This window comes from Heteronotia binoei, chromosome 2, assembly GCF_032191835.1.
Source record: "Heteronotia binoei isolate CCM8104 ecotype False Entrance Well chromosome 2, APGP_CSIRO_Hbin_v1, whole genome shotgun sequence".
Taxonomy (NCBI): domain Eukaryota; kingdom Metazoa; phylum Chordata; class Lepidosauria; order Squamata; family Gekkonidae; genus Heteronotia; species Heteronotia binoei.
The window spans coordinates 176,960,845-176,978,972 of NC_083224.1; the positions used below are offsets into that span (position 1 = coordinate 176,960,845).

Here is an 18,128-nt window from a genome sequence, read left to right on the forward strand (position 1 = left end):
TCCCCATCACTGACTACATCCAACAGCTCCAAAATAGCACTCTGGAGAGTTCCTGTTCCAAACATTCCAGCCTCATCGCTGATCTTTTCCTCTCTTATAGGAAATACAAAAAAGGTGCCGTGGAAGAGTGTGGAGTCAATCCCAGCAGCCTGTGAACGGTCCCAGGTGCGGCAGAATCCCACAGGTGGGTCTTCGCATTCTTGCATCTGTTCCTGGCTGCTAGGGATGGGAGAACAGGATGGGGGTGTTGCTACAGGCAGTGTAACATGCGCAGGGCATACTCCATCCGCTCTCGGAGGGGCAGCGTCCACCCTTCCTGCATCAGGGTGTCTAAGGGGAAGGTGGTGCTCCGGCGCTGGCGGTCGACAAACGTCAAGAGATACTCTCCAGCTTGGTGACTGAGGATGATCTTTGTGCGGTCGTGGTAGAAATTGACCTGAGTGGGAGAAACCCCAAAGGGTGAGAGAGAACCAGTGGGAAGCAGGTGGGGGTGAATGGGCCAAAGGCACAGGAGCCCACCCCCAAATCTCTTTGCAACAAGGAAAGCTAGGTTGTTTGGGTGCTTCAACTAGGGTTGCCAGTCCCCAAGTGGGGCCTGGAGATCTCTCGTGTTTATAGTTGATCTCCGGGTGGCAGAGATCAGCTCCCCTGGAGAGAATGGCTGCTTTGAAGGGTGGACTCTAGGACATTGTACCATACTGAGGCTCCTCCCCTCCTCAAACCCCACCCTCTCCCGGATCCACCCCCAAAGTCTCCAGGTATTTTCCCAGCACAGACCTGGGCAACCCTAGCTTCAACCTATAATGACTCACAGCACAGTACTGACATAGAACAGAACTTTAGTGGAATATAGGCAAGGCCTGGTCTGGGCCCTGTACTAAAGTAACCAACCTTCAGGGATTGCAACTGATATCTAGGTGTTAAAATAACTTTACAATATGGGAATGTCACCAAAAGCACAGGTCCCCATGGTACAGAAGAAGAAGAAGACCGTAGATTTATACCCTGTCCTTATCTCTGAATCAGAGTCTCAGGGCTTTCAATCTCCTCTATCTTCTTCCCCTCACAACAGACAACCTGTGAGGCGGGTGGGGCTGAGAGAGCTCTTCTAGAAGCTGCCCTTTCAAGGACAGAGTCTCAGAGCAGCCTACAATCTCCTTTACCTTCCTCCCCAACATCAGACACCCTATGAGGTGGGTGGGGCCAAGAGAGCTCTCCTAGAAGCTGTCCGGCAGGGCCGTGTTTTTTGAAGAGAAAGCTGGAGGAGGCTTCCCTCCCTCCAGTTCTGGAAAGTAGGGGGGAGAAGTATCCTCCGGCTTTCTCTTCAAAAAACATGGCCCTGCCGGCAGCCTTGAAGCTGATAGGGCCCAGCCTCATTGTGGCAAGCGGGGCGGGGGGGGGGGAGGGGGAGACGACAGAGCATGATGGAAGGGAAGGGAGGGGGCTGGCGGCAGTGGAGGTGCTGGCCAGGGAGCCTGCCTGGGGAGCCATGTGCCCTAGGGCCAGCTCTGGTCACAGATGCAGGCCACGGCAAACCACCTCTGAATATCTCTTGTCTTGAAAACCATTCGGCTGTGACCTGATGACACTTCCCAGTTCCAGCAAACCAGTGGTCAGACTCAAGCAGGCTGACCTGCTTAAAATTGTTTCACTGAGCTGGTGGACAAGGACCCAGGAATAAGCACAAAGGGGTGAATTTGAAGAAATGTGCGATCCAGAGACCCATAAATAGAGCCATAGCCAGGATGTCATGTTTGGGGGAGTTGTTTGGGGGTGGGGGTGAAGGGCCACCCGGTTTGGTAGCCCTGGGCTCTTAGCACTATAAGCTGCCTTGAGCTCCACAAGCTAACCCCTCTTCGTCTGGGCAGACACAGCAGCTCCGCTCCCCCCACCCCTTTCTTATGTGTCCCTCTCTCAGAGAGTCAGAGACTTTGACTCTCCCCCATGTTCTGTAGGCTGTTAGGGAAGGGGAGAGAAAAAAGTGAAAAGACCAGCAGCAATGCTACTACTCAGAAGGAGCCCCATGGTGCAGAGTAGTAAAGCTGCAGTACTGCAGTCTGAGCTGTCTGCTCACAACCTGAGTTTGATCCTGTTGGAAACTGGGTTCAGGTAGCCAGCTCCAGGTTGACTCAGCCTTCCATCCTTCCAAGGTCGGTAAAATGAGTACCCAACTTGCTTGGGGGGGGGGAAGTGTAGATGACTGGGGAAGGCAATGGCAAACCGCCCCGTAAAAAGTCTGCCGTAAAAATGTTGTGATGAGACGTCACCCCAGAGTCAGAAACGACTGGTGTTTGCCTTTTCTTTTTTTTTAATGCTACTACTTGTTCAGAGTGGCAGTGAGCAAAGGGGATAGATTGGGGGTCTCCAATGGAGGGGCCATACAGCTGGAAGATGGTTTGAAAGGATGGGCCTCGGCCCCCTGAGCGCCACTGTAGCTACAGGCCTACCCATAAACCTGGCAATTTACCTGCAGGGTCCCGTTACTGAAAAGCATCAGCAGGGCTTCGTCGGACTTTGCGAAATGCAGGACGTAAGCGTTGTCTGCAGGGCTCGCTGCATCTACTGGCTGGTGCCCACCCTGCAGAGGAGAAAAGGTTCAATACCCCACTATGCAAACAGGAAGGATGGGAGGCTGGAGGGCCCAGAGGAATCCCAGGTGTGCCCCCTTCCTCTCCAGCTTGCCTGATGCTTCCCTGAACCCACCCGACAGGGCCAGAGAAGAATAGCACTAGCCAGGAAAAAGACATCTGCCTCTGAGAGTTCTCAGCTCTCTGGGGCAGTTGTCTTTTTAGACGCCATGCCCAGTAGCCCCAGGGAGATTCAGCTCTCCTTCTATATATTCTTCTAAAAGGTAAAGGTAGTCCCCTGTGCAAGCACCAGTCGTTTCCGACTCAGGGGTGATGTTGCTTTCACGATGTTTTCACGGCAGACTTTTTACGGGGTGGTTTGCCATTGCCTTCCCCAGTCATCTACACTTTCCTCCCAGCAAGCTGGGTACTCATTTTACTGACCGGAAGGCTGAACCTGAGCCGGCTACCTAAAACCAGCTTCTGCCGGGATCAAAGTCCATGAGAGATCTCCTGGCAATGAGTTCCAAAGACCAATGATATATTCTGTATTTCCTCTGATCTGTTTTCAGCTCCCCTGCCTGGCTTTCAAAAGGAGGATACCAAACTTCTCATAGTTGGAGAGAATAAACATGCTCTTTCCACAATGCTCATGATGATATATTCATTCACCTCTATCAAGTCCCCTTCTGCCAGCTTTCCAAAGAGTTGCTGTGGCAAATCCATAGGAAGATGAAAAGGGCAGGCCAGAATTTGGGGGTGTGTTCTCACATTTGGGCTGGGTTGCCATCAGTGCGCGGATGACACAGAGCTCCATCTATTGATGGGAGGCCAGTCCAGTTGCGTCCTGGAAGATCTGGACCTGACGTTGCAAGCTGAGGTGAAGTGGCTCAGGCAGAGTCCACTGAAATTGAATCCAGCAAAGATGGAGGTCCTGTGTCTAAACTGCCATGGCCTGGAAAGGGAAATCCCTCTGCCGGCCTTTGATGGGGTACCTTTGGTGCCAGCACCCAGGGTCAAGAGCTTGAGGGTGCTCCTGGAGCCTTCGCTGATAATGTAGAGCATCAAAATAACAACTAATAACACCAAAGTACATCTTGGATATTTGTTGACTGTAAATTTTGTATACTATGGCTTTTACTGTATATCTTGTTTTAAAGTTATGTTGCTTTTAATTGCTGTTAGCCACCCTTCCACTGCCAAATAGGAAGGAAGGAAGGAAGGAAGGAAGGAAGGAAGGAAGGAAGGAAGGAAGGAAGGAAGGAAGGAAGGAAGGAAGGAAGGAAGGAAGGAAGGAAGGAAGGAAGGAAGGAAGGAAGGAAGGAAGGAAGGAAGGAAGGAAGGAAGGAAGGAAGGAAGGAAGGAAGGTCCCATACAATTTCGGCTACCCTTTCCTGATCTTTAACATTGACTTTCCCCAAATTACCCCATTTTAGGGACATAAAAATTCTCACAGGTCTTGCATTTCACATTTACAAGGTCTAAAAAAAAGACTGACATGACATGTGAGTAACAATCATGTCCTCTTGCCCACAAGACCTGGCCCTTTGCTTCAAATTTATCTGGTAGTGTTATAAATATTGCATTGTTGTTCTCGACCCCTCACAGTGCTTATTTATTTACTTGGGCTATGTCTATCTTGATCTGCCCCAACAAGAGTGGTATTCATTGTTCCTGGCAAACAGGAAATGTAAACCTGGCCTTCCCAGGTCCTGGTTTTGGGCTCTAACCACTATGCAAGACTGTCCCTGAATTTTTATTGTGATTTGGGTGCCTTTGTGTGTAACTATTTCTATTAATACATGACCCAAGCCTTTTGCAATGAGGGTGCCTTGAGGACTTATGAAAAACTCTGCTGTAGCAGACCAAGGTTAACACAGCCTCCTATTTCCATGGTTTTTAAGGTTAGTTAGGAGGTATTTCAATAGGCTTGCAAGGTAAAACTTGTCTCTTTATTGAGTTAAAGAAATGGGCACTTTCACACTTTCACACTTTCACACATGCTAAATAATGTAGTTTCAAGCCACTTCAGCGACCGTTTGAAAAGTTGCCATCTCACACAGTTAAAATCCAGTTGCAAAGTGCATTGAAGGTGGATTGAGTTATTTGGTGTGTATCAAAGTGCCCAAATAGATTGGAGCTGGCAGCTCCATTCTGCTAGCGGTGGCACTTTCCTCTGCCACAAAGAAACTTCATTTGCAAAATTTTGAACAAGGGAAAGTCTGAGACAAAGCTCCTCCCCTTCTCTAGTTGCCCCCCCCCTCCTCACCTCCATCAGCCGCTGCTGCATATATTGGGTGAAGAAATGAAGGATGCCCATTTTCGTGGTCAAGGACGGGGGCACCTCTCTCCGGGGAAAGGACAGGACCTCCTGGACTTCCGTGCGATAGCAGACATGCCTGGAGTGGAGTGAGAGGACGTGCCACAAAATTATAGGGCTGGGATGGACTAAAGGCTCCAACACCTCCAGAGCAGCAAACCCTCACTCTGCAGCTAAGCCCCGCCCCACTGTACAAAACACCAGCTGCAGTTAGCAGCCAGCAAAAGAGAGACGCCAGCTAAACATGGGCAGAGCACCTTCCCCGCAAACAGTATTCCAAATCCTGGTGGGAGAGGCTGTTCGAGGTCATAGGCATTTTGGTGCCTTTGTGTGTAACTGTTTATATTAACACATGACCCAAGCCTTTTGCAATGACAGTGTCTTGAGGACTTAAGAAGAGCCCTGCTGAAGCAGTAGGGTTGCCAATTTCCAGTTGGGGGCAGAGGATCCCCTGGTTTGGAGGCCCTCCCCCACTTCAGGGGGGCACTCCATTCTGTCTTCTAGGCACTCCAGTATACCCTATGGAGATTGATTCCCATAGGGCAGGGTTTCCCAACCCCCCCCCCCCCCCCCCAGCCTGGTTCTTTCCCTGTGATCCAAGTGGAGGACGTTCAGGGAGCGATACAGAGACTGCGTGCCTGCCAGGAGCTTTTCCCGTCCTTCTCTGATGTTTTGGAGCATCAGAGAGGGATGAGGGAGGGCTTCTGGCCAGCGTGCAGTGTCTGTAGCATTTTCTGAGTCCTACAGCCGTAGGGGGCAGGGGCTGGAGAGCGGCGCGGCATGCAGCGCCAAAGATAAATAGAGAGGGGAGGGGGCTGTCAGGCCATCCCTGGTGACCCAGTATTGAGGCGTGCGTGGCCTGATACCGAGTCGCAACCCTGCAAATGGGAAATGCTGCCATAGGGTATAATGGAGGATTGATCCATGGGTATGGGCTGTTTTTTGAGGTAGAGGCACCACATTTCCAGCATAACATCTGGTGCTTCTCCTAAAAACACCAGGAGGTCCAATTCTATGAGTACCAAAAGAATGTACCCCTATCCTCTATTATTTCCTATGGAAGGAAGGCATTTAAAAGGAGCATGGTCCTTTTCAATGTGATGGCCAAAACTCATTTTGGAGTTCACTTATGCTTGTCACACCCTTGCTCCACCACCAAAGTCCTCTGGCTCTGCCTCTAAAGTCCCCAGATATTTCTTGAGTCGCACTTGGCAACCCTATGTAGGAGACCAAGGTTCATCCAGCCTCCTGTTTCCAACAGTGGGTAGCCCAGGTGGCCCAAGATACAAACTTTCCCCAATCTGACTGCATATAGGGTTACCATTCTCCAGGTGGAGTTTGGAGTTCTCCCAAAATTACCATTCATCTCTCTGCTACAAAGATCAGTTGCCTTGGATGAAATGGCTGCTTTGGAGGGGAGACTCTATGCCATCGTATCCCTGACGAGTTCCTTCCCATCCCCAAACTCTGCATTTCCTGGACACTGTTGCTTAATCTCTAGGAACTTCCCAAGACACAGTTGCCAATCTTAGCGGCATGTTCCACAGCAGCCACTGTTCAGAGGTACACTGCCTCTGAACATGGATGTTCCATTAGGCCATGATGGCTAATGGCTGCTGATAGAGCTCCCCTCCTCCTCTGAATGCGTCTGATCCCCTTTAATAAGGCCATGGTTCAAACCACAGGTCCATTCAGTCCAGCTTCCTGTTATCCACAGTGGTCCCTCAGATGCTTACAGGACGTTCACAACCAAGACATGAAGGCCCCTCCCTCAATTTTTGCTCCCACAGCAACTTGTGTTCAGAGGTAGACTACTTCTGAAGGTGGAGGTTCTGTTTATTTATCATGGCTAACCACGACTGATAGATTTCGGCTCCTCTGTGAATTTTCTGTAACTGACATTGCCTTGAATAAGCACCCCAAAAGAGACTGGGGGGGGGGCAGAGAGATACCCACTGGCGCCGAGGGCAGAGTGCGATATGTGTTCCGTCGGCAAGGAGCACCCCTGTTGACCTGTCAGACAGCAGATAACCAAAGCCATATTTGTTGGAATAATCCACCCATTTGGTCACCATCCAGACAGGACCCATCCGTCGCTGGTTCTCCGGGTTCTGTGCGGCTGCAAGGACAAAGAGGTACGAGACACTGGTCCAGGATTGGCTACAGAATTATTAAAATGGGGGGGGGGGGTAACCTAGCATTCAGTTTTTACCGGTCATGGCTGCATATGGAATGCTAAACTAGGAACAAAGATGTGCAGTTGGCATCCAGAGTGTGAATATGTGCACTGGTGCATTTTTACATGATTTATGCTGGACATTATGGAGAAGGCCAAATTCCCCTAGTCACTGAAAAGGCTATTCAGCCCTTCTGCTGGTTCCTGAGATTTCAAGCAATAAATTATCTGCTTTACTGATATAGGCTTAAGGACTAGAAACTTGCTTCTTTAAAAAGAAATTTAAAAACCCAGCATTTCCACAGTACAACTGTAGAATGAGCATACTTGGACGGCCAAACTACATGTTACCTGTGACCAGGGCTTTTTTGGTAGAAAAAGTCCAGCATGAACTCATTTGCATGTTAGGCCACACCCCCTGATGTCACCACTGGTTCACATTGGGCTTTTTCAAGTCCAGCAGGAATTCATTTGCATGTTAGGCCACACCCCCTGACACCAAGCCAGCCGAAACTGCATTCCTGTGCGTTCCTGCTCAGAAAGAAAGAAAGAAAGAAAGAAAGAAAGAAAGAAAGAAAGAAAGAAAGAAAGAAAGAAAGAAAGAAAGAAAGAAAGAAAGAAAGAAAGAAAGAAAGAAAGCCTTGCCTGTGACACATTGGGTCAAGGGTGCAAAGGTAACATTAAAAAGATGACACAAAATTATTCAGGATGGTGAAAACCAAGGCTGACTGGGAAAAAGCTCCAAGAAGAACATTGCAAACTGGGTGATTGTTTGAGAATGTGCCAAATGAAGTTCAATGTTCGTAAGTGTAAGGCGATGAACACTGGGACAAAAAAAAATCCCAGCTTCAAATATAGGCTTTCCTATTAAGGAAAGGCTGAAGAGTCTGGGACTTTTCAGTTTAGATAAGAGATGGCTGAGGGGTGTGTGGTAGAGGTTTATAAAAGTATGCATGGAGTGGAGAGAGTTAAAGAGGATTTCTTCTCCATTTCCCAAAATACTAAAATGCAAGGTCATCCGATGAAGCTGACGGGCAGTAGACTGGACAAAAGGCAACACTTCTTTTACAGAGAATGATTAAAATGTGGGATTCACTGCCAGAGGATGTAGTGATAGCCGCGGGAACAAACAGTTTTAAAGGGGGATTGATTCATGGAGGAGAGGTCTATCAGTGGCTACTAGCCACAATGACTGTGGGGAAGCTCCACATTCAGAGGCACAAAACCTCTGCATTCCAGAGCCAGGAAGCAGCATCCGGGGAAGGCCTCAAACTCTACTGTTGGTCTTCCAGAGGAACTGGTTTGCCACTGTGTGAGATGGGATGCTGGACTAGATGGACCATATGTCTGATCCTGCAGGGCTTTTCTCATTTTCTTACATTCATTTTGGCTCAGGAAACTGGAGATAGAAGGAAGGTAGAAGTTCTTCCACCCCACCCATGCACTGTGTTCCTTAGTCAAACTGGGCTTCAGAGCAGTTGGGAACATTAGTTCCCTGACATGACATCTGTGTGCAACAAGGACATGTCACAGGTAACATGTAGGTTGGCTCTCACACATAAACATTGTGGTAATGGGGGTTGACAACTGGGTGGAGTCAGAAACAGACAACACTTCCGGCAGTCAGGGTGTTCCATTTCCTGCAGGGTCTCTTACCACTGTCTCCCCACCCCTCACTTCGCTGCCTACTGGGAGCCTTGCACTTGGAACCTTCCAAAGTAGGAAGCCTGAGGGAAGAAATCTGCCTGAGGTCTCTGTTCAGAAACGGACCCTGAGCTTTAGCTGGTGATTTAGATGGTCCTCTAATCCTCAGAAAGACCTCACAAATCCCGGAGATTGGTGGGAAACTGGTTCTTGTCCTGTTGCGGGCAGCAAAAAGCACAATTAAGGCAGAAAGAGGCCTGCAAGATCCCAGGCCAGGATCAAGGCCTATCGTCTCAAGGGGGAATCAGTCAAAGTAGACTTCAGTCTCACCCAAAGGGATCCTCTTCAAGCAAGTCCTCAGCACTTGATCAACAGTCTCCAGGGTGCCTCCTTGGCTCCATTCGTTATCCCCTGAAGGGAGACAGCTGGGTAAGAAAATGGGGGTGATGTGCCACGGAGAAAACCCCACAGATCTAGGCCAGCGTCCCCAGTCCTCCTAGGCCCTCATAGTCAGGGGTCATAGGATCAGACACTTCAATGCCCTCCAAGCTCCAGGTTGCCAGCTTCAGGTTGGGTTTCATGTGCTGAAAGGGGTGTGTGTGTGTACTTGTAATATATGTGATACTGAGAGTCAGTGTGGTGTAGACGTTAGAGTATCTGATTAGGATCTTGCTGGGTGACCTTGGACCAGTCACACACTCTCCGCCTAACCCACCTCACAGGGTGGTTGAGGGGATAAAACACAGGAGACGATGTAAGCCACTTTGGGTCCCCATTGGGGTGAAAGGCGGGATATAAACAAACAAACAAGCAAACAGAACAGGGGAATGATGTAAGCCACTTTGAGTCCCCGCTGAAGAGAAAAGTGTGGTATAAAAGAAGTAAGTCAATAAGTGTTGCTCCAGACATCCCCTGAACCTAGGAGAGTCAATGCGACCATCTCAGGAAACAATGAATTTAAGAAATCTTTCTCTCTCTTTTTCTCTCTCGCATTTATCAGATCATTTTCTACCATGTAGGAATTCAAGGTGGCTTACAATGTAAATAATAATAAAATACCATAAAATACATTAAAAACCACTAGTTAAAATCAATAATTTAAAACTACCGGTAGACAGAAGAATTAATCAAACACTGCCTCATAAAGATTGAGAGTGAATGTTCTGTTAAACTGAGCAGGTTACATCTTTTCAGACTATTGTGAGGGCTGCTTTTTAAACTCCATTTGGGGAACGTGTGTTCAGTTACCCCCAGGAGGATGTGAATCACGTCTGTTTTTCTGAGTGATTTGGGAATGTAGCTTGAATCTGAGCATAGAACAACCTCATCTGCTTCTGCCACAGGTCGAGGGTCCATCTGCCACATAAGGGACTGGTATAGGTATAAGGCACAACATATGGAATGGTAGGGGTGGGAGAATCAAGCTTGACAGCTTTGTGGACCATTTCTGTTTCAGTGTTGGCCAATGTCCCTCCCACCACTGGTGGCTACCTTTTCCCCTGGCACTGCCCCTGTGCCTCTAAGAGCAGAACTGCTCCCCACACCCATCACTTTACTCCAGGACCTCCCCCTCATCTTCTCCGTCACCCCCTCCCTGAGTGGTTTCCAGCCCTTTCTTCTACTCACCCTCTGCTTCAGAGCAGTTGTTGTTCAACGATCCCTTCATAAGCAAACGAACGGGGAAGCTGCTGGGGTCCTCCAGGAGATTTACGCTCCCCTTTTCTGCTTCCTGGGTTGGGTGGAGAGTGCGGTGCAACAAAGAAGCAGTCTGTGAATCCAGTGGTGCAGCAGGAATAAAAGCCCTATGTCGTCCTAAAAGCACCATGAAAGTGCGGGCCATATAAGAATTTGAGACCAGGAGTCCCCAATCCGATGTCCGTGGGCGCCACAATGCCTGTCAACAGCTTTCCTGGTGCCCACCAAATGCTGTTAGAAAGTGGGTGGGGCTAGGTGGGGGTTTTTGCACAGCAAGACTTCTGATTGGCTGATTAAAAGGTACTCTGTTAAATAGAGCTTCTGGCTGAAATGTTGAAGAGGTACTATTGGTGGTGTATATAATTTCGATCCCTGACATTTTGTGGCTAGCCCCACCTCCTGCGGCAGCCATTTTGTGACTGTACCCACCTCCCTTTGCCATAATTCTGAAAGTGCCCATAGGCACAAAAAAGTTGGGGACCCACATCCTAGATGTTGAGTGGTGGTGGAAAACGCTATCAAGTTGCAGCCAAGTTATAGCAACTCCTCAGTGGGGTTTAAAGGCAAGAGAGAAATGGAAGTGATTTGCCATTGCCTGCCTCTGTGTAGCTGCTCTTTGTGGTCTCCCATCCAGGGCCAGCACGTCCTAGTAGGCTAAATAGGCGGCTGCCTAGGGCACTACCTGGCCACAAGGGAAAACCCTGCTTAGCTTCCGAGATCTGAAGAGATCAGGCTAGCCTGGGCAGTCTAGGTCAGAGCAGTGCAGGAAAATGCAAATCGAGGAGAGCTGAAAAAGCTGTTGTTATTTTGTCTGGTTTCCCTGGAATCATGCTCAGTTTTTAAAAATCTGCTTCTCTCTGAAAAGTGTTTTTGAGATTGCCTATCCTCAGTGAAGGAGGGAAGGCAGCATGGAGTGGCCAAACTTGCTAAATGTAAGAGCCACATACATTAAATGTCAGATGTTTGAGAGCACAAGACAAACATCAGATGTTTGAAGGAAGGAAGGAAGATGTGTTGCTCCCTCTAGTGGTCAATTCAGTATTACATCACTCTATGTCCTGCATGAAAATCCAGTTTAAATCTGCAGGGAAACTTGCCAGACATACAGCAATGTAAAATCAAATCTACCAGTAGAGGGAGCAAAATGTGCAGAACAGAGAAAACCCCTGAAGCAACAGGAACATACAAGCAACGAAAATGACTATGCGGAAAAGTTCACAGAAAAATGCAGTCACAAAGTACAATGAAAGTGGATTGAAAGTGCATTATTCAGGGTCTGTGAAATCTTCTGACCAAAACACTGCAAAAACTGTAAGAGGAGCCTGCCCCTCCTCATCTAATCTAAAACATAATTGCTATGCAGTCGCAATTTCCAAGGAGTCTCTTACCAAAACCTCTACTGCAGCTCTGGATGCTCTTTTACTTTTCCCTATTCTCCCTCCCCCTCCTCGATCCCCTTACCAGGCTGGGGTGCTTATCCACCGGGCACTGCAGCAATCCTTGCAGGGGTTTTTCTTCTGCTTCCTGGGGGGTGGGGCTCACTGGGTGTGGGAAGGCAAAATGAGCACAGTGGTCAGCCTGCTGGCAAAGCAGGTGGGCTTTGCACATATGTAAATAATCTACACCTTGCCTTTGCACTAACTCTCCACGTTAGCTTACATACAAGACGGGGACTGAAATAAAGACACTGACCTAAATCAACAACTTTGATGTTATGTAGATGAAAAATTATCATTTAAAAATTATATTTGGACAGCTTTCATCTGGCACCTGAAGAACAGGGGTTCCCCCTGGCCCCCCAAGTATTTGCACAGATTTTTCACTGAAAATGAATTAACAGTTTTAAATGTTTTTTTTTTTTTTAATCGCAAACATGAAGCTCAATAAGAAGAGAGTTGGGGGAAGAAGATAAGTCCACCTAGCCCAATTGCAAGCAATGTTTAAAGTGAATTCCTTGATTTCTGGGGCATGTTTTCTTAAGACAGGCTCATTCAGGGTTCCCCAACATGGTGCCCAGGGCATCAGACTGCCCACCAACCTCTTTCCTGGCTCCCGCCTAGTGTTTTCAGAAAATGGGTGCGGCCAGGTGGGCTCCTAGCCAGTAGGGCCCATTTGAGACCTGATTATAGTAAAGACTAAAATAACATTTCAGCGACAACTTCCATGACGATGTTGGTTTTTTATTGTCTTTCTTTGACACTTCTTTTCCAGTGTATTTTTAAAATTTACCCCTCATTTGGGCTTCCCAGGTGGCCATTTTGTGGTTAGCACCCATCACCCTGTGTCAGAATTCAAAAGGTGCCTATTGGCTCAGAAAGGTTGGGGCTCCAGGGCCAGTTACACATTCAGACATGCATGGGCCAATGGGGAGGGTGGGGTGCATTTAAAGCAAGGGTTGCTTTTGATTAGGGACACTGCATTGCTGGACTGTCTCCGTCCCCCACCATTTCTGCACTGAAGACATCAGCATCCTCCCCGTCTATGACAAAACAGACCAGAGACAGCGTTGAGCATTCTAATAATGTGCACTGTTTCCACTGTCGTTCTTTGAATGCAGTATATCAGGCTGCAGCACAGAGTACCATTAATAATGGTTGTGATGCACAATCAAGTCAGGCCTATGTGATTTCATTGGACTCCTGATTTGCTTTCGGATGGATCCCTCCAGATTGGATTTCCAAACACGCAGGTTTCATACCTTTCTCTGCACAGCTGTGGATCACTGACTCTCCCCTATTCAAGACTTAAGGGATGACTGAAACAAATAGGGTTGCCAAGAACGTTCAAGAAGTATCTGGGAACGTTGGGGGTAGAGGCAGGAAACACTAGGGGTGGAGCCAGAAGCAAGGTTGTGACAAGCATGACTGAGCTCCAAAGGGAGTTCTGGCCATCACATTTAAAAGGACTGCACACCTTTTAAACACCTTCCCTCCACTGGAAATAATGAAGGATAGGGCACCCTCGGTCCAATTCTTTTGAAACTTGGAGGGTATTTTGAGGAGAAGCATTGGATGCTATGCTGAAAATTTGGGGCCTCTACCTCAAAAAACAGCCCCCCAGGCCACAGCCCCCGATACCCACAGATCAATTCTCCATTATACCCTATGGGAATCAATCTTCACAGGGAATAATGGAGTGCCCAGCAGACATTTCCCTCCCCCCCCCACTTTCTGATGACCCTGAAGTGGGGGCAGGGTCTCCAAACTGGGGGATCCCTGCCCCCACCTGGGGATTGTGCAACCAAGAAAGAGCAATGCTCCAAATGATTTTCCTCTGTACAGCAAGGCACAAGAAGTGATACGCTCCACGGTTGTACTTAATCCCACATTTCGCATTTGCTTCGATGAGCTTCCAAGAAATATTTCACTTTTCAGATGCTGGTGCTTGTGATCGCTTTTTCCAACAGTATGGTCAATTCCCTTCTTGTGCCTTGCTGTGCAGAGGAAAATCATCTGAAGCGTTGGTCTCCGTGGAGAACTTCGTCATTGGAATTTCTACCTGCACCCACTGGATTGGAAATTTGGACATTAATTTGGCTTTCTGAGTGACTTTTGAGTGTAGGGTGAATGTTCCTTTAAATATCTATTTTTGTATTTAGCTTTGTTTTTTGTTTTTTTTGTTTTTTTGAGTTTTACCATTTTATTTTCATTTATACAAAAGCATCATACATCAATATCTTATACAGATTGGGGTTGCTTGTGGCATATACAAACATAAGCATTTCTTATTTAATTATCTTGATATTATTACTATTTCCACTAGCTTTATTATCTTAAATTAATAAATCTTCCCTCCGTTATCTCACTTATTAAGCCAAACATAGAATTTTCTCCATTTTTCGGTTGCATCTACTTTATTTAGACCTCTTATCATATTGGACAGAATATCCATTTCTGCGACGTTAAAAAATTTTTGTACTAAGTCATCCCTTTGAGGTGTATCTTTCTGTCTCCAAACCTTTGCAAATAAAATTCTGGCAGCTGTTAAAATATAGACAGTGATATATTCATCTTTTCGTGGTACATTATCTTTAACCAAAGATAAAAGCATTAACTCTGCTTTAAAGTGTATATTCACCTTTAAGATTTCCTTCAATAAATTATAAACCATCACCCAGTATTTTTGTGCTAAGTCACATGTCCACCAACAATGAAAAAATGTACCCGTCTTCACTTCACATTTCCAACACTTCGGTGATATCTTAGAGTTAAATTTACTTAACCGTGATGGCGTAAGATACCATCTGTGGAACATTTTGAAATAATTCTCTCTAAAACTCACCGGTTTGATTGTTTTATAGTTATTTTTCCATAGGGTTTCCCATTGATCTATCATAATATTTTTCTCCAAGTTTTTCGCCCACCACATCATGGTCTCCTTAACCGCTTCGTCTTCTAACTCCATTTGTAAGATATAGTTATATACCCTCTTAATTGATTTATATGGACCAGAGAGCATTAGCTTATCGAAGTCAAAATTCTGCCTTGTAAACCCTGAAATTTTATCTTTGTTATACTTTGCCTGGATCAGCACCATTGTCCACCACTCTATCCTTATTCCCTGAATATCTAACTCCTGCTTGTTTTTTAATTTATCCGTTTCGTCAAGTAAATCGCTGTATCTAATTGGTTTAGTAGACTCCCATAATTGAGGCTGCACAGAGGCTTCCTCCGGTGAGTATTTAGCTTTGTTGTATATTGATGTTGGAAGCAATTTGCAGACACTAACAAGTAGTAAATATTTTTGTATATTACTGGAGGCTGGTTTCCACGGAGGTTATAGATAACGTTTTTCCCTGTCCCACCTGGGGCCTGGTAACCCTAGAAACAAAGCAAGGTTGCCTCTGAGCACGGGTTGGGCGTTTTTCAAGTTTGCCATACAGCCAGGATTTGGGAGAAGGTCTGTGCTATCCCCAAAGGCCCCCTCTCATTTTGGAAGCTGCCGCCCTGCTACAGCTCCCTGGCCTCTCCCTCCTATTCTGGTCTCTTCTGGCTAATAATATTCAAGCTAAGAATACTCACCAGTTCTTGACTCTTGGCAGGGGGATCCCCGAAAGAAAATCTTGGCAGCTTTCTGGAAGAATTTGCTGAGAGGGTTGGGAAGAGTGAACAGGGGTGCAGAATGACAAGCCCGGGAGGAGAGCCTGGAGGGAGTGTAACCCTGGTGGGGAGATACAAAAGGGAGGGGGGACAACTGGTTATTTCCCCCAAACAAGTTCCAGGTGGCTGTGAAATGCTCAAGCACATGCTAGCTGCTCGAGGTACGAATTTTATTTATTTATTTATTCTATAACTTATATCCCGCCCTTCCCATAAAATGGCTCAGGGCGGCTCACAGCAAACGATAAAACAATAAACAAAGTGAAGAGTTATTACATTCAAAAGTCAAAGCATTTAAAAAACCTAAAAACCTTAAAATCTTAACATTAAAACTATACAGTATAATTCAGAGATCTAATAAGCTACATTTATCCAGTCAGGCGTAGGCTAACCGGAAGAGGGTTGTCTTACAGGCCCTGCGGAACTGAGTAAGATCCCGCAGGGTCCTCACCTCTTCCGGTAGTTGGTTCCACCATGTAGGGGCCATTGTAGAAAAGGCCCTGTCTCTGGTTGTCTTGAGACGGACTTCCTTAGGCCCGGGGATGGTGAGAAGGTTTTGAGTCCCAGACCTCAGTACTCTCTGGGGAACAAGTTGAGCTACAGAACTTGGACAAGCGTCACAGCTTCTGTTTCAAATGAAATGTCATGTCTTGGAAGAACCACTTTGGGTACTGTAGAGCAGGGGTCCCCAACCTTTTTGGCACCAGGGACCGGTTTTGTGGAAGACAATTGTTCCATGGGCGGGGGGGAGGGAATGGTTTCAGTATGATACAATTGTGCGCTTTATTTCTATTAGTTTGCTGTAATGGTTAAGTGTGAAGACTCTCTGGGAGAACTGGGTATGATTCCCCACTCCTCCACTTGGAGCTGCTGGAATGGCCTATGGGTCAGCCATAGCTCTCGCAGAACTGTCCTTGAAAAGGGCAGCTTCTGGGAGAGCTCTCTCAGCCCCACCCACCTCACAGGTTGTCTGTTGCGGGGGAGGAAAGTAAAGGAGATTGTGAGCAGCTCTGAGACTCTGGGATTCGGAGGGGAGGGCGGGATATAAATCCAATGTTGTCGTCTTATTATTATTACTACATTGTAATATATAATGAAATAATTATACAACTCAAGGCCTGGTTGCTAACAGGCCATAGACCGGTACCGGTCCATGGTCCAAAGGTTGGGGACCTTTGCTGTAGAGTATTTGACTAATATTTGAATACCCGGGTTTTAATCCCCATGGAAGTCTCTGGGTGACCTTAGGCCAAGTCACATACTCTTGGCCTAACCCACCTCATAGAGTTGCAGGACTTTTTTTGTAGCAGGAGCTCCTTTGCATATTAGGCCACACATGCCTGATAGCCAATCCTCCAAAAGCTTACAGGCCTCTTCTTACAGGGCCTACTGTAAGCTCTTGGAGGATTGGCTACATCAGGGGGTGTGGCCTAATATGCAAAGGAGCTCCTGCTACAAAAAAAGCCCTGAACTGGGGAGAGAACAATATAAGCCACTTTGGGTCTGCACTGGGGAGAAAGGCAGGATACAACTGAACTAACTAAATAAAAAATAAAAGCATTTTACAAATAAAATTAAGAAGGGGGAAGAAAGGGAAAGTGGGGCTAGGCTGGAAGGGTTTGCACTGGGTACTGGAAGGTGGGCAAAGGAGATTGAGAAGCACATGAGTCAGGCCACCATGAAGGAAAGAAGGGATGATTCCTGTATGGGCAGTCACACTGCCTCTCCAGGATGCCAGCGCCTTTTGCAGAGTTTGTCTGAAGGTTTTCTCCACAATGTGTGCTAGAAACTTGCTTTCTGCCCCCTCTATTTAAATATTATGAACAGGAGGCCATGCAAAGAGTACATAAGCAAACTGAAATTGAAATAAACTGAAACTAACCTAAAACGAAATATCAGGAGGACACCTTAAACAGAACTGGCTGCTAGCAAGTGCCAGACTGAAGTGGAAACTGCTCTTCTTCAGAGAATTCCAGCATGTCCAATGCACTTGACCCATCCGTCTTCCCCAGAATTCCAAGAGATCAGTAGCGCCTCTAAAGCTGTGCCCATCTGGGATTTACAAGACCTGAGACTTGCTTTATTTGGATGGGCAGTTGGCAGCTAGCTATAAACTATAACAGGTTCAGTGGGGAATTAGTACGCCCCATTAATCTGGTTTAAATTAGACTTTTATATATCACAACAGAATTCTATGGATAGACTGGCATTACTAAACCATATGGAAGGGGATGAGATCCATACAGTTGAGCCAAATACTTTGAATCACTGTGTTATATGGGATCTGAAAGCCATCTGATCCAGTCAGGACTTGTCCCGAAAGATCAATTCTAGCAGCTACCACTGCAATGTACCACAAGCAGAGAGCACATGCAAAGAGGCTGTGGAATGCAATTAGCAAATCACAAGAAGGGTTACTTAGAATGCAAGTTGCTCATGCAAGCGAGTCATGCCAGAGTCTATAAAGGGAGGAAAGACCCACCAGCCGGTGAGGCCAGTGTAGCCTGGTGGTTGGAGGGATGCTCAGAAGACTCAAGTTCATATTCAGACACTATGGCTAGTAGCCACAGAGTTTGCAGAGTTCCAAAATTATATCAGATTTATATATTTATATTAGATCCATCTCC

General features: G+C 46.9%; 1 protein-coding gene across 2 annotated transcripts in view; it reads right to left on the reverse strand.

The window, feature by feature from the left end:
• Positions 1 to 242: 242 nt before the first annotated feature.
• LOC132566970 (serine/threonine-protein kinase PLK2-like) overlaps positions 243 to 18,128 on the reverse strand; it is a 37,395-nt gene continuing 19,509 nt past the window's right edge. The window contains exons 8-15 of one of the 2 annotated variants that reach the window (XM_060232519.1): positions 15,424 to 15,562; positions 11,864 to 11,943; positions 10,334 to 10,436; positions 9,038 to 9,118; positions 6,844 to 7,006; positions 4,837 to 4,966; positions 2,468 to 2,578; positions 243 to 436 (exon numbers count right to left, since the gene is read on the reverse strand). In XM_060232519.1, the coding sequence (XP_060088502.1) occupies positions 251 to 436; positions 2,468 to 2,578; positions 4,837 to 4,966; positions 6,844 to 7,006; positions 9,038 to 9,118; positions 10,334 to 10,436; positions 11,864 to 11,943; positions 15,424 to 15,562 (993 nt within the window). In that variant the 3' untranslated portion in view covers positions 243 to 250. Of the gene's footprint in view, positions 437 to 2,467; positions 2,579 to 4,836; positions 4,967 to 6,843; positions 7,007 to 9,037; positions 9,119 to 10,333; positions 10,476 to 11,863; positions 11,944 to 15,423; positions 15,563 to 18,128 lie in introns of both variants that reach the window. The other variant, XM_060232520.1, reaches the window with a different exon arrangement.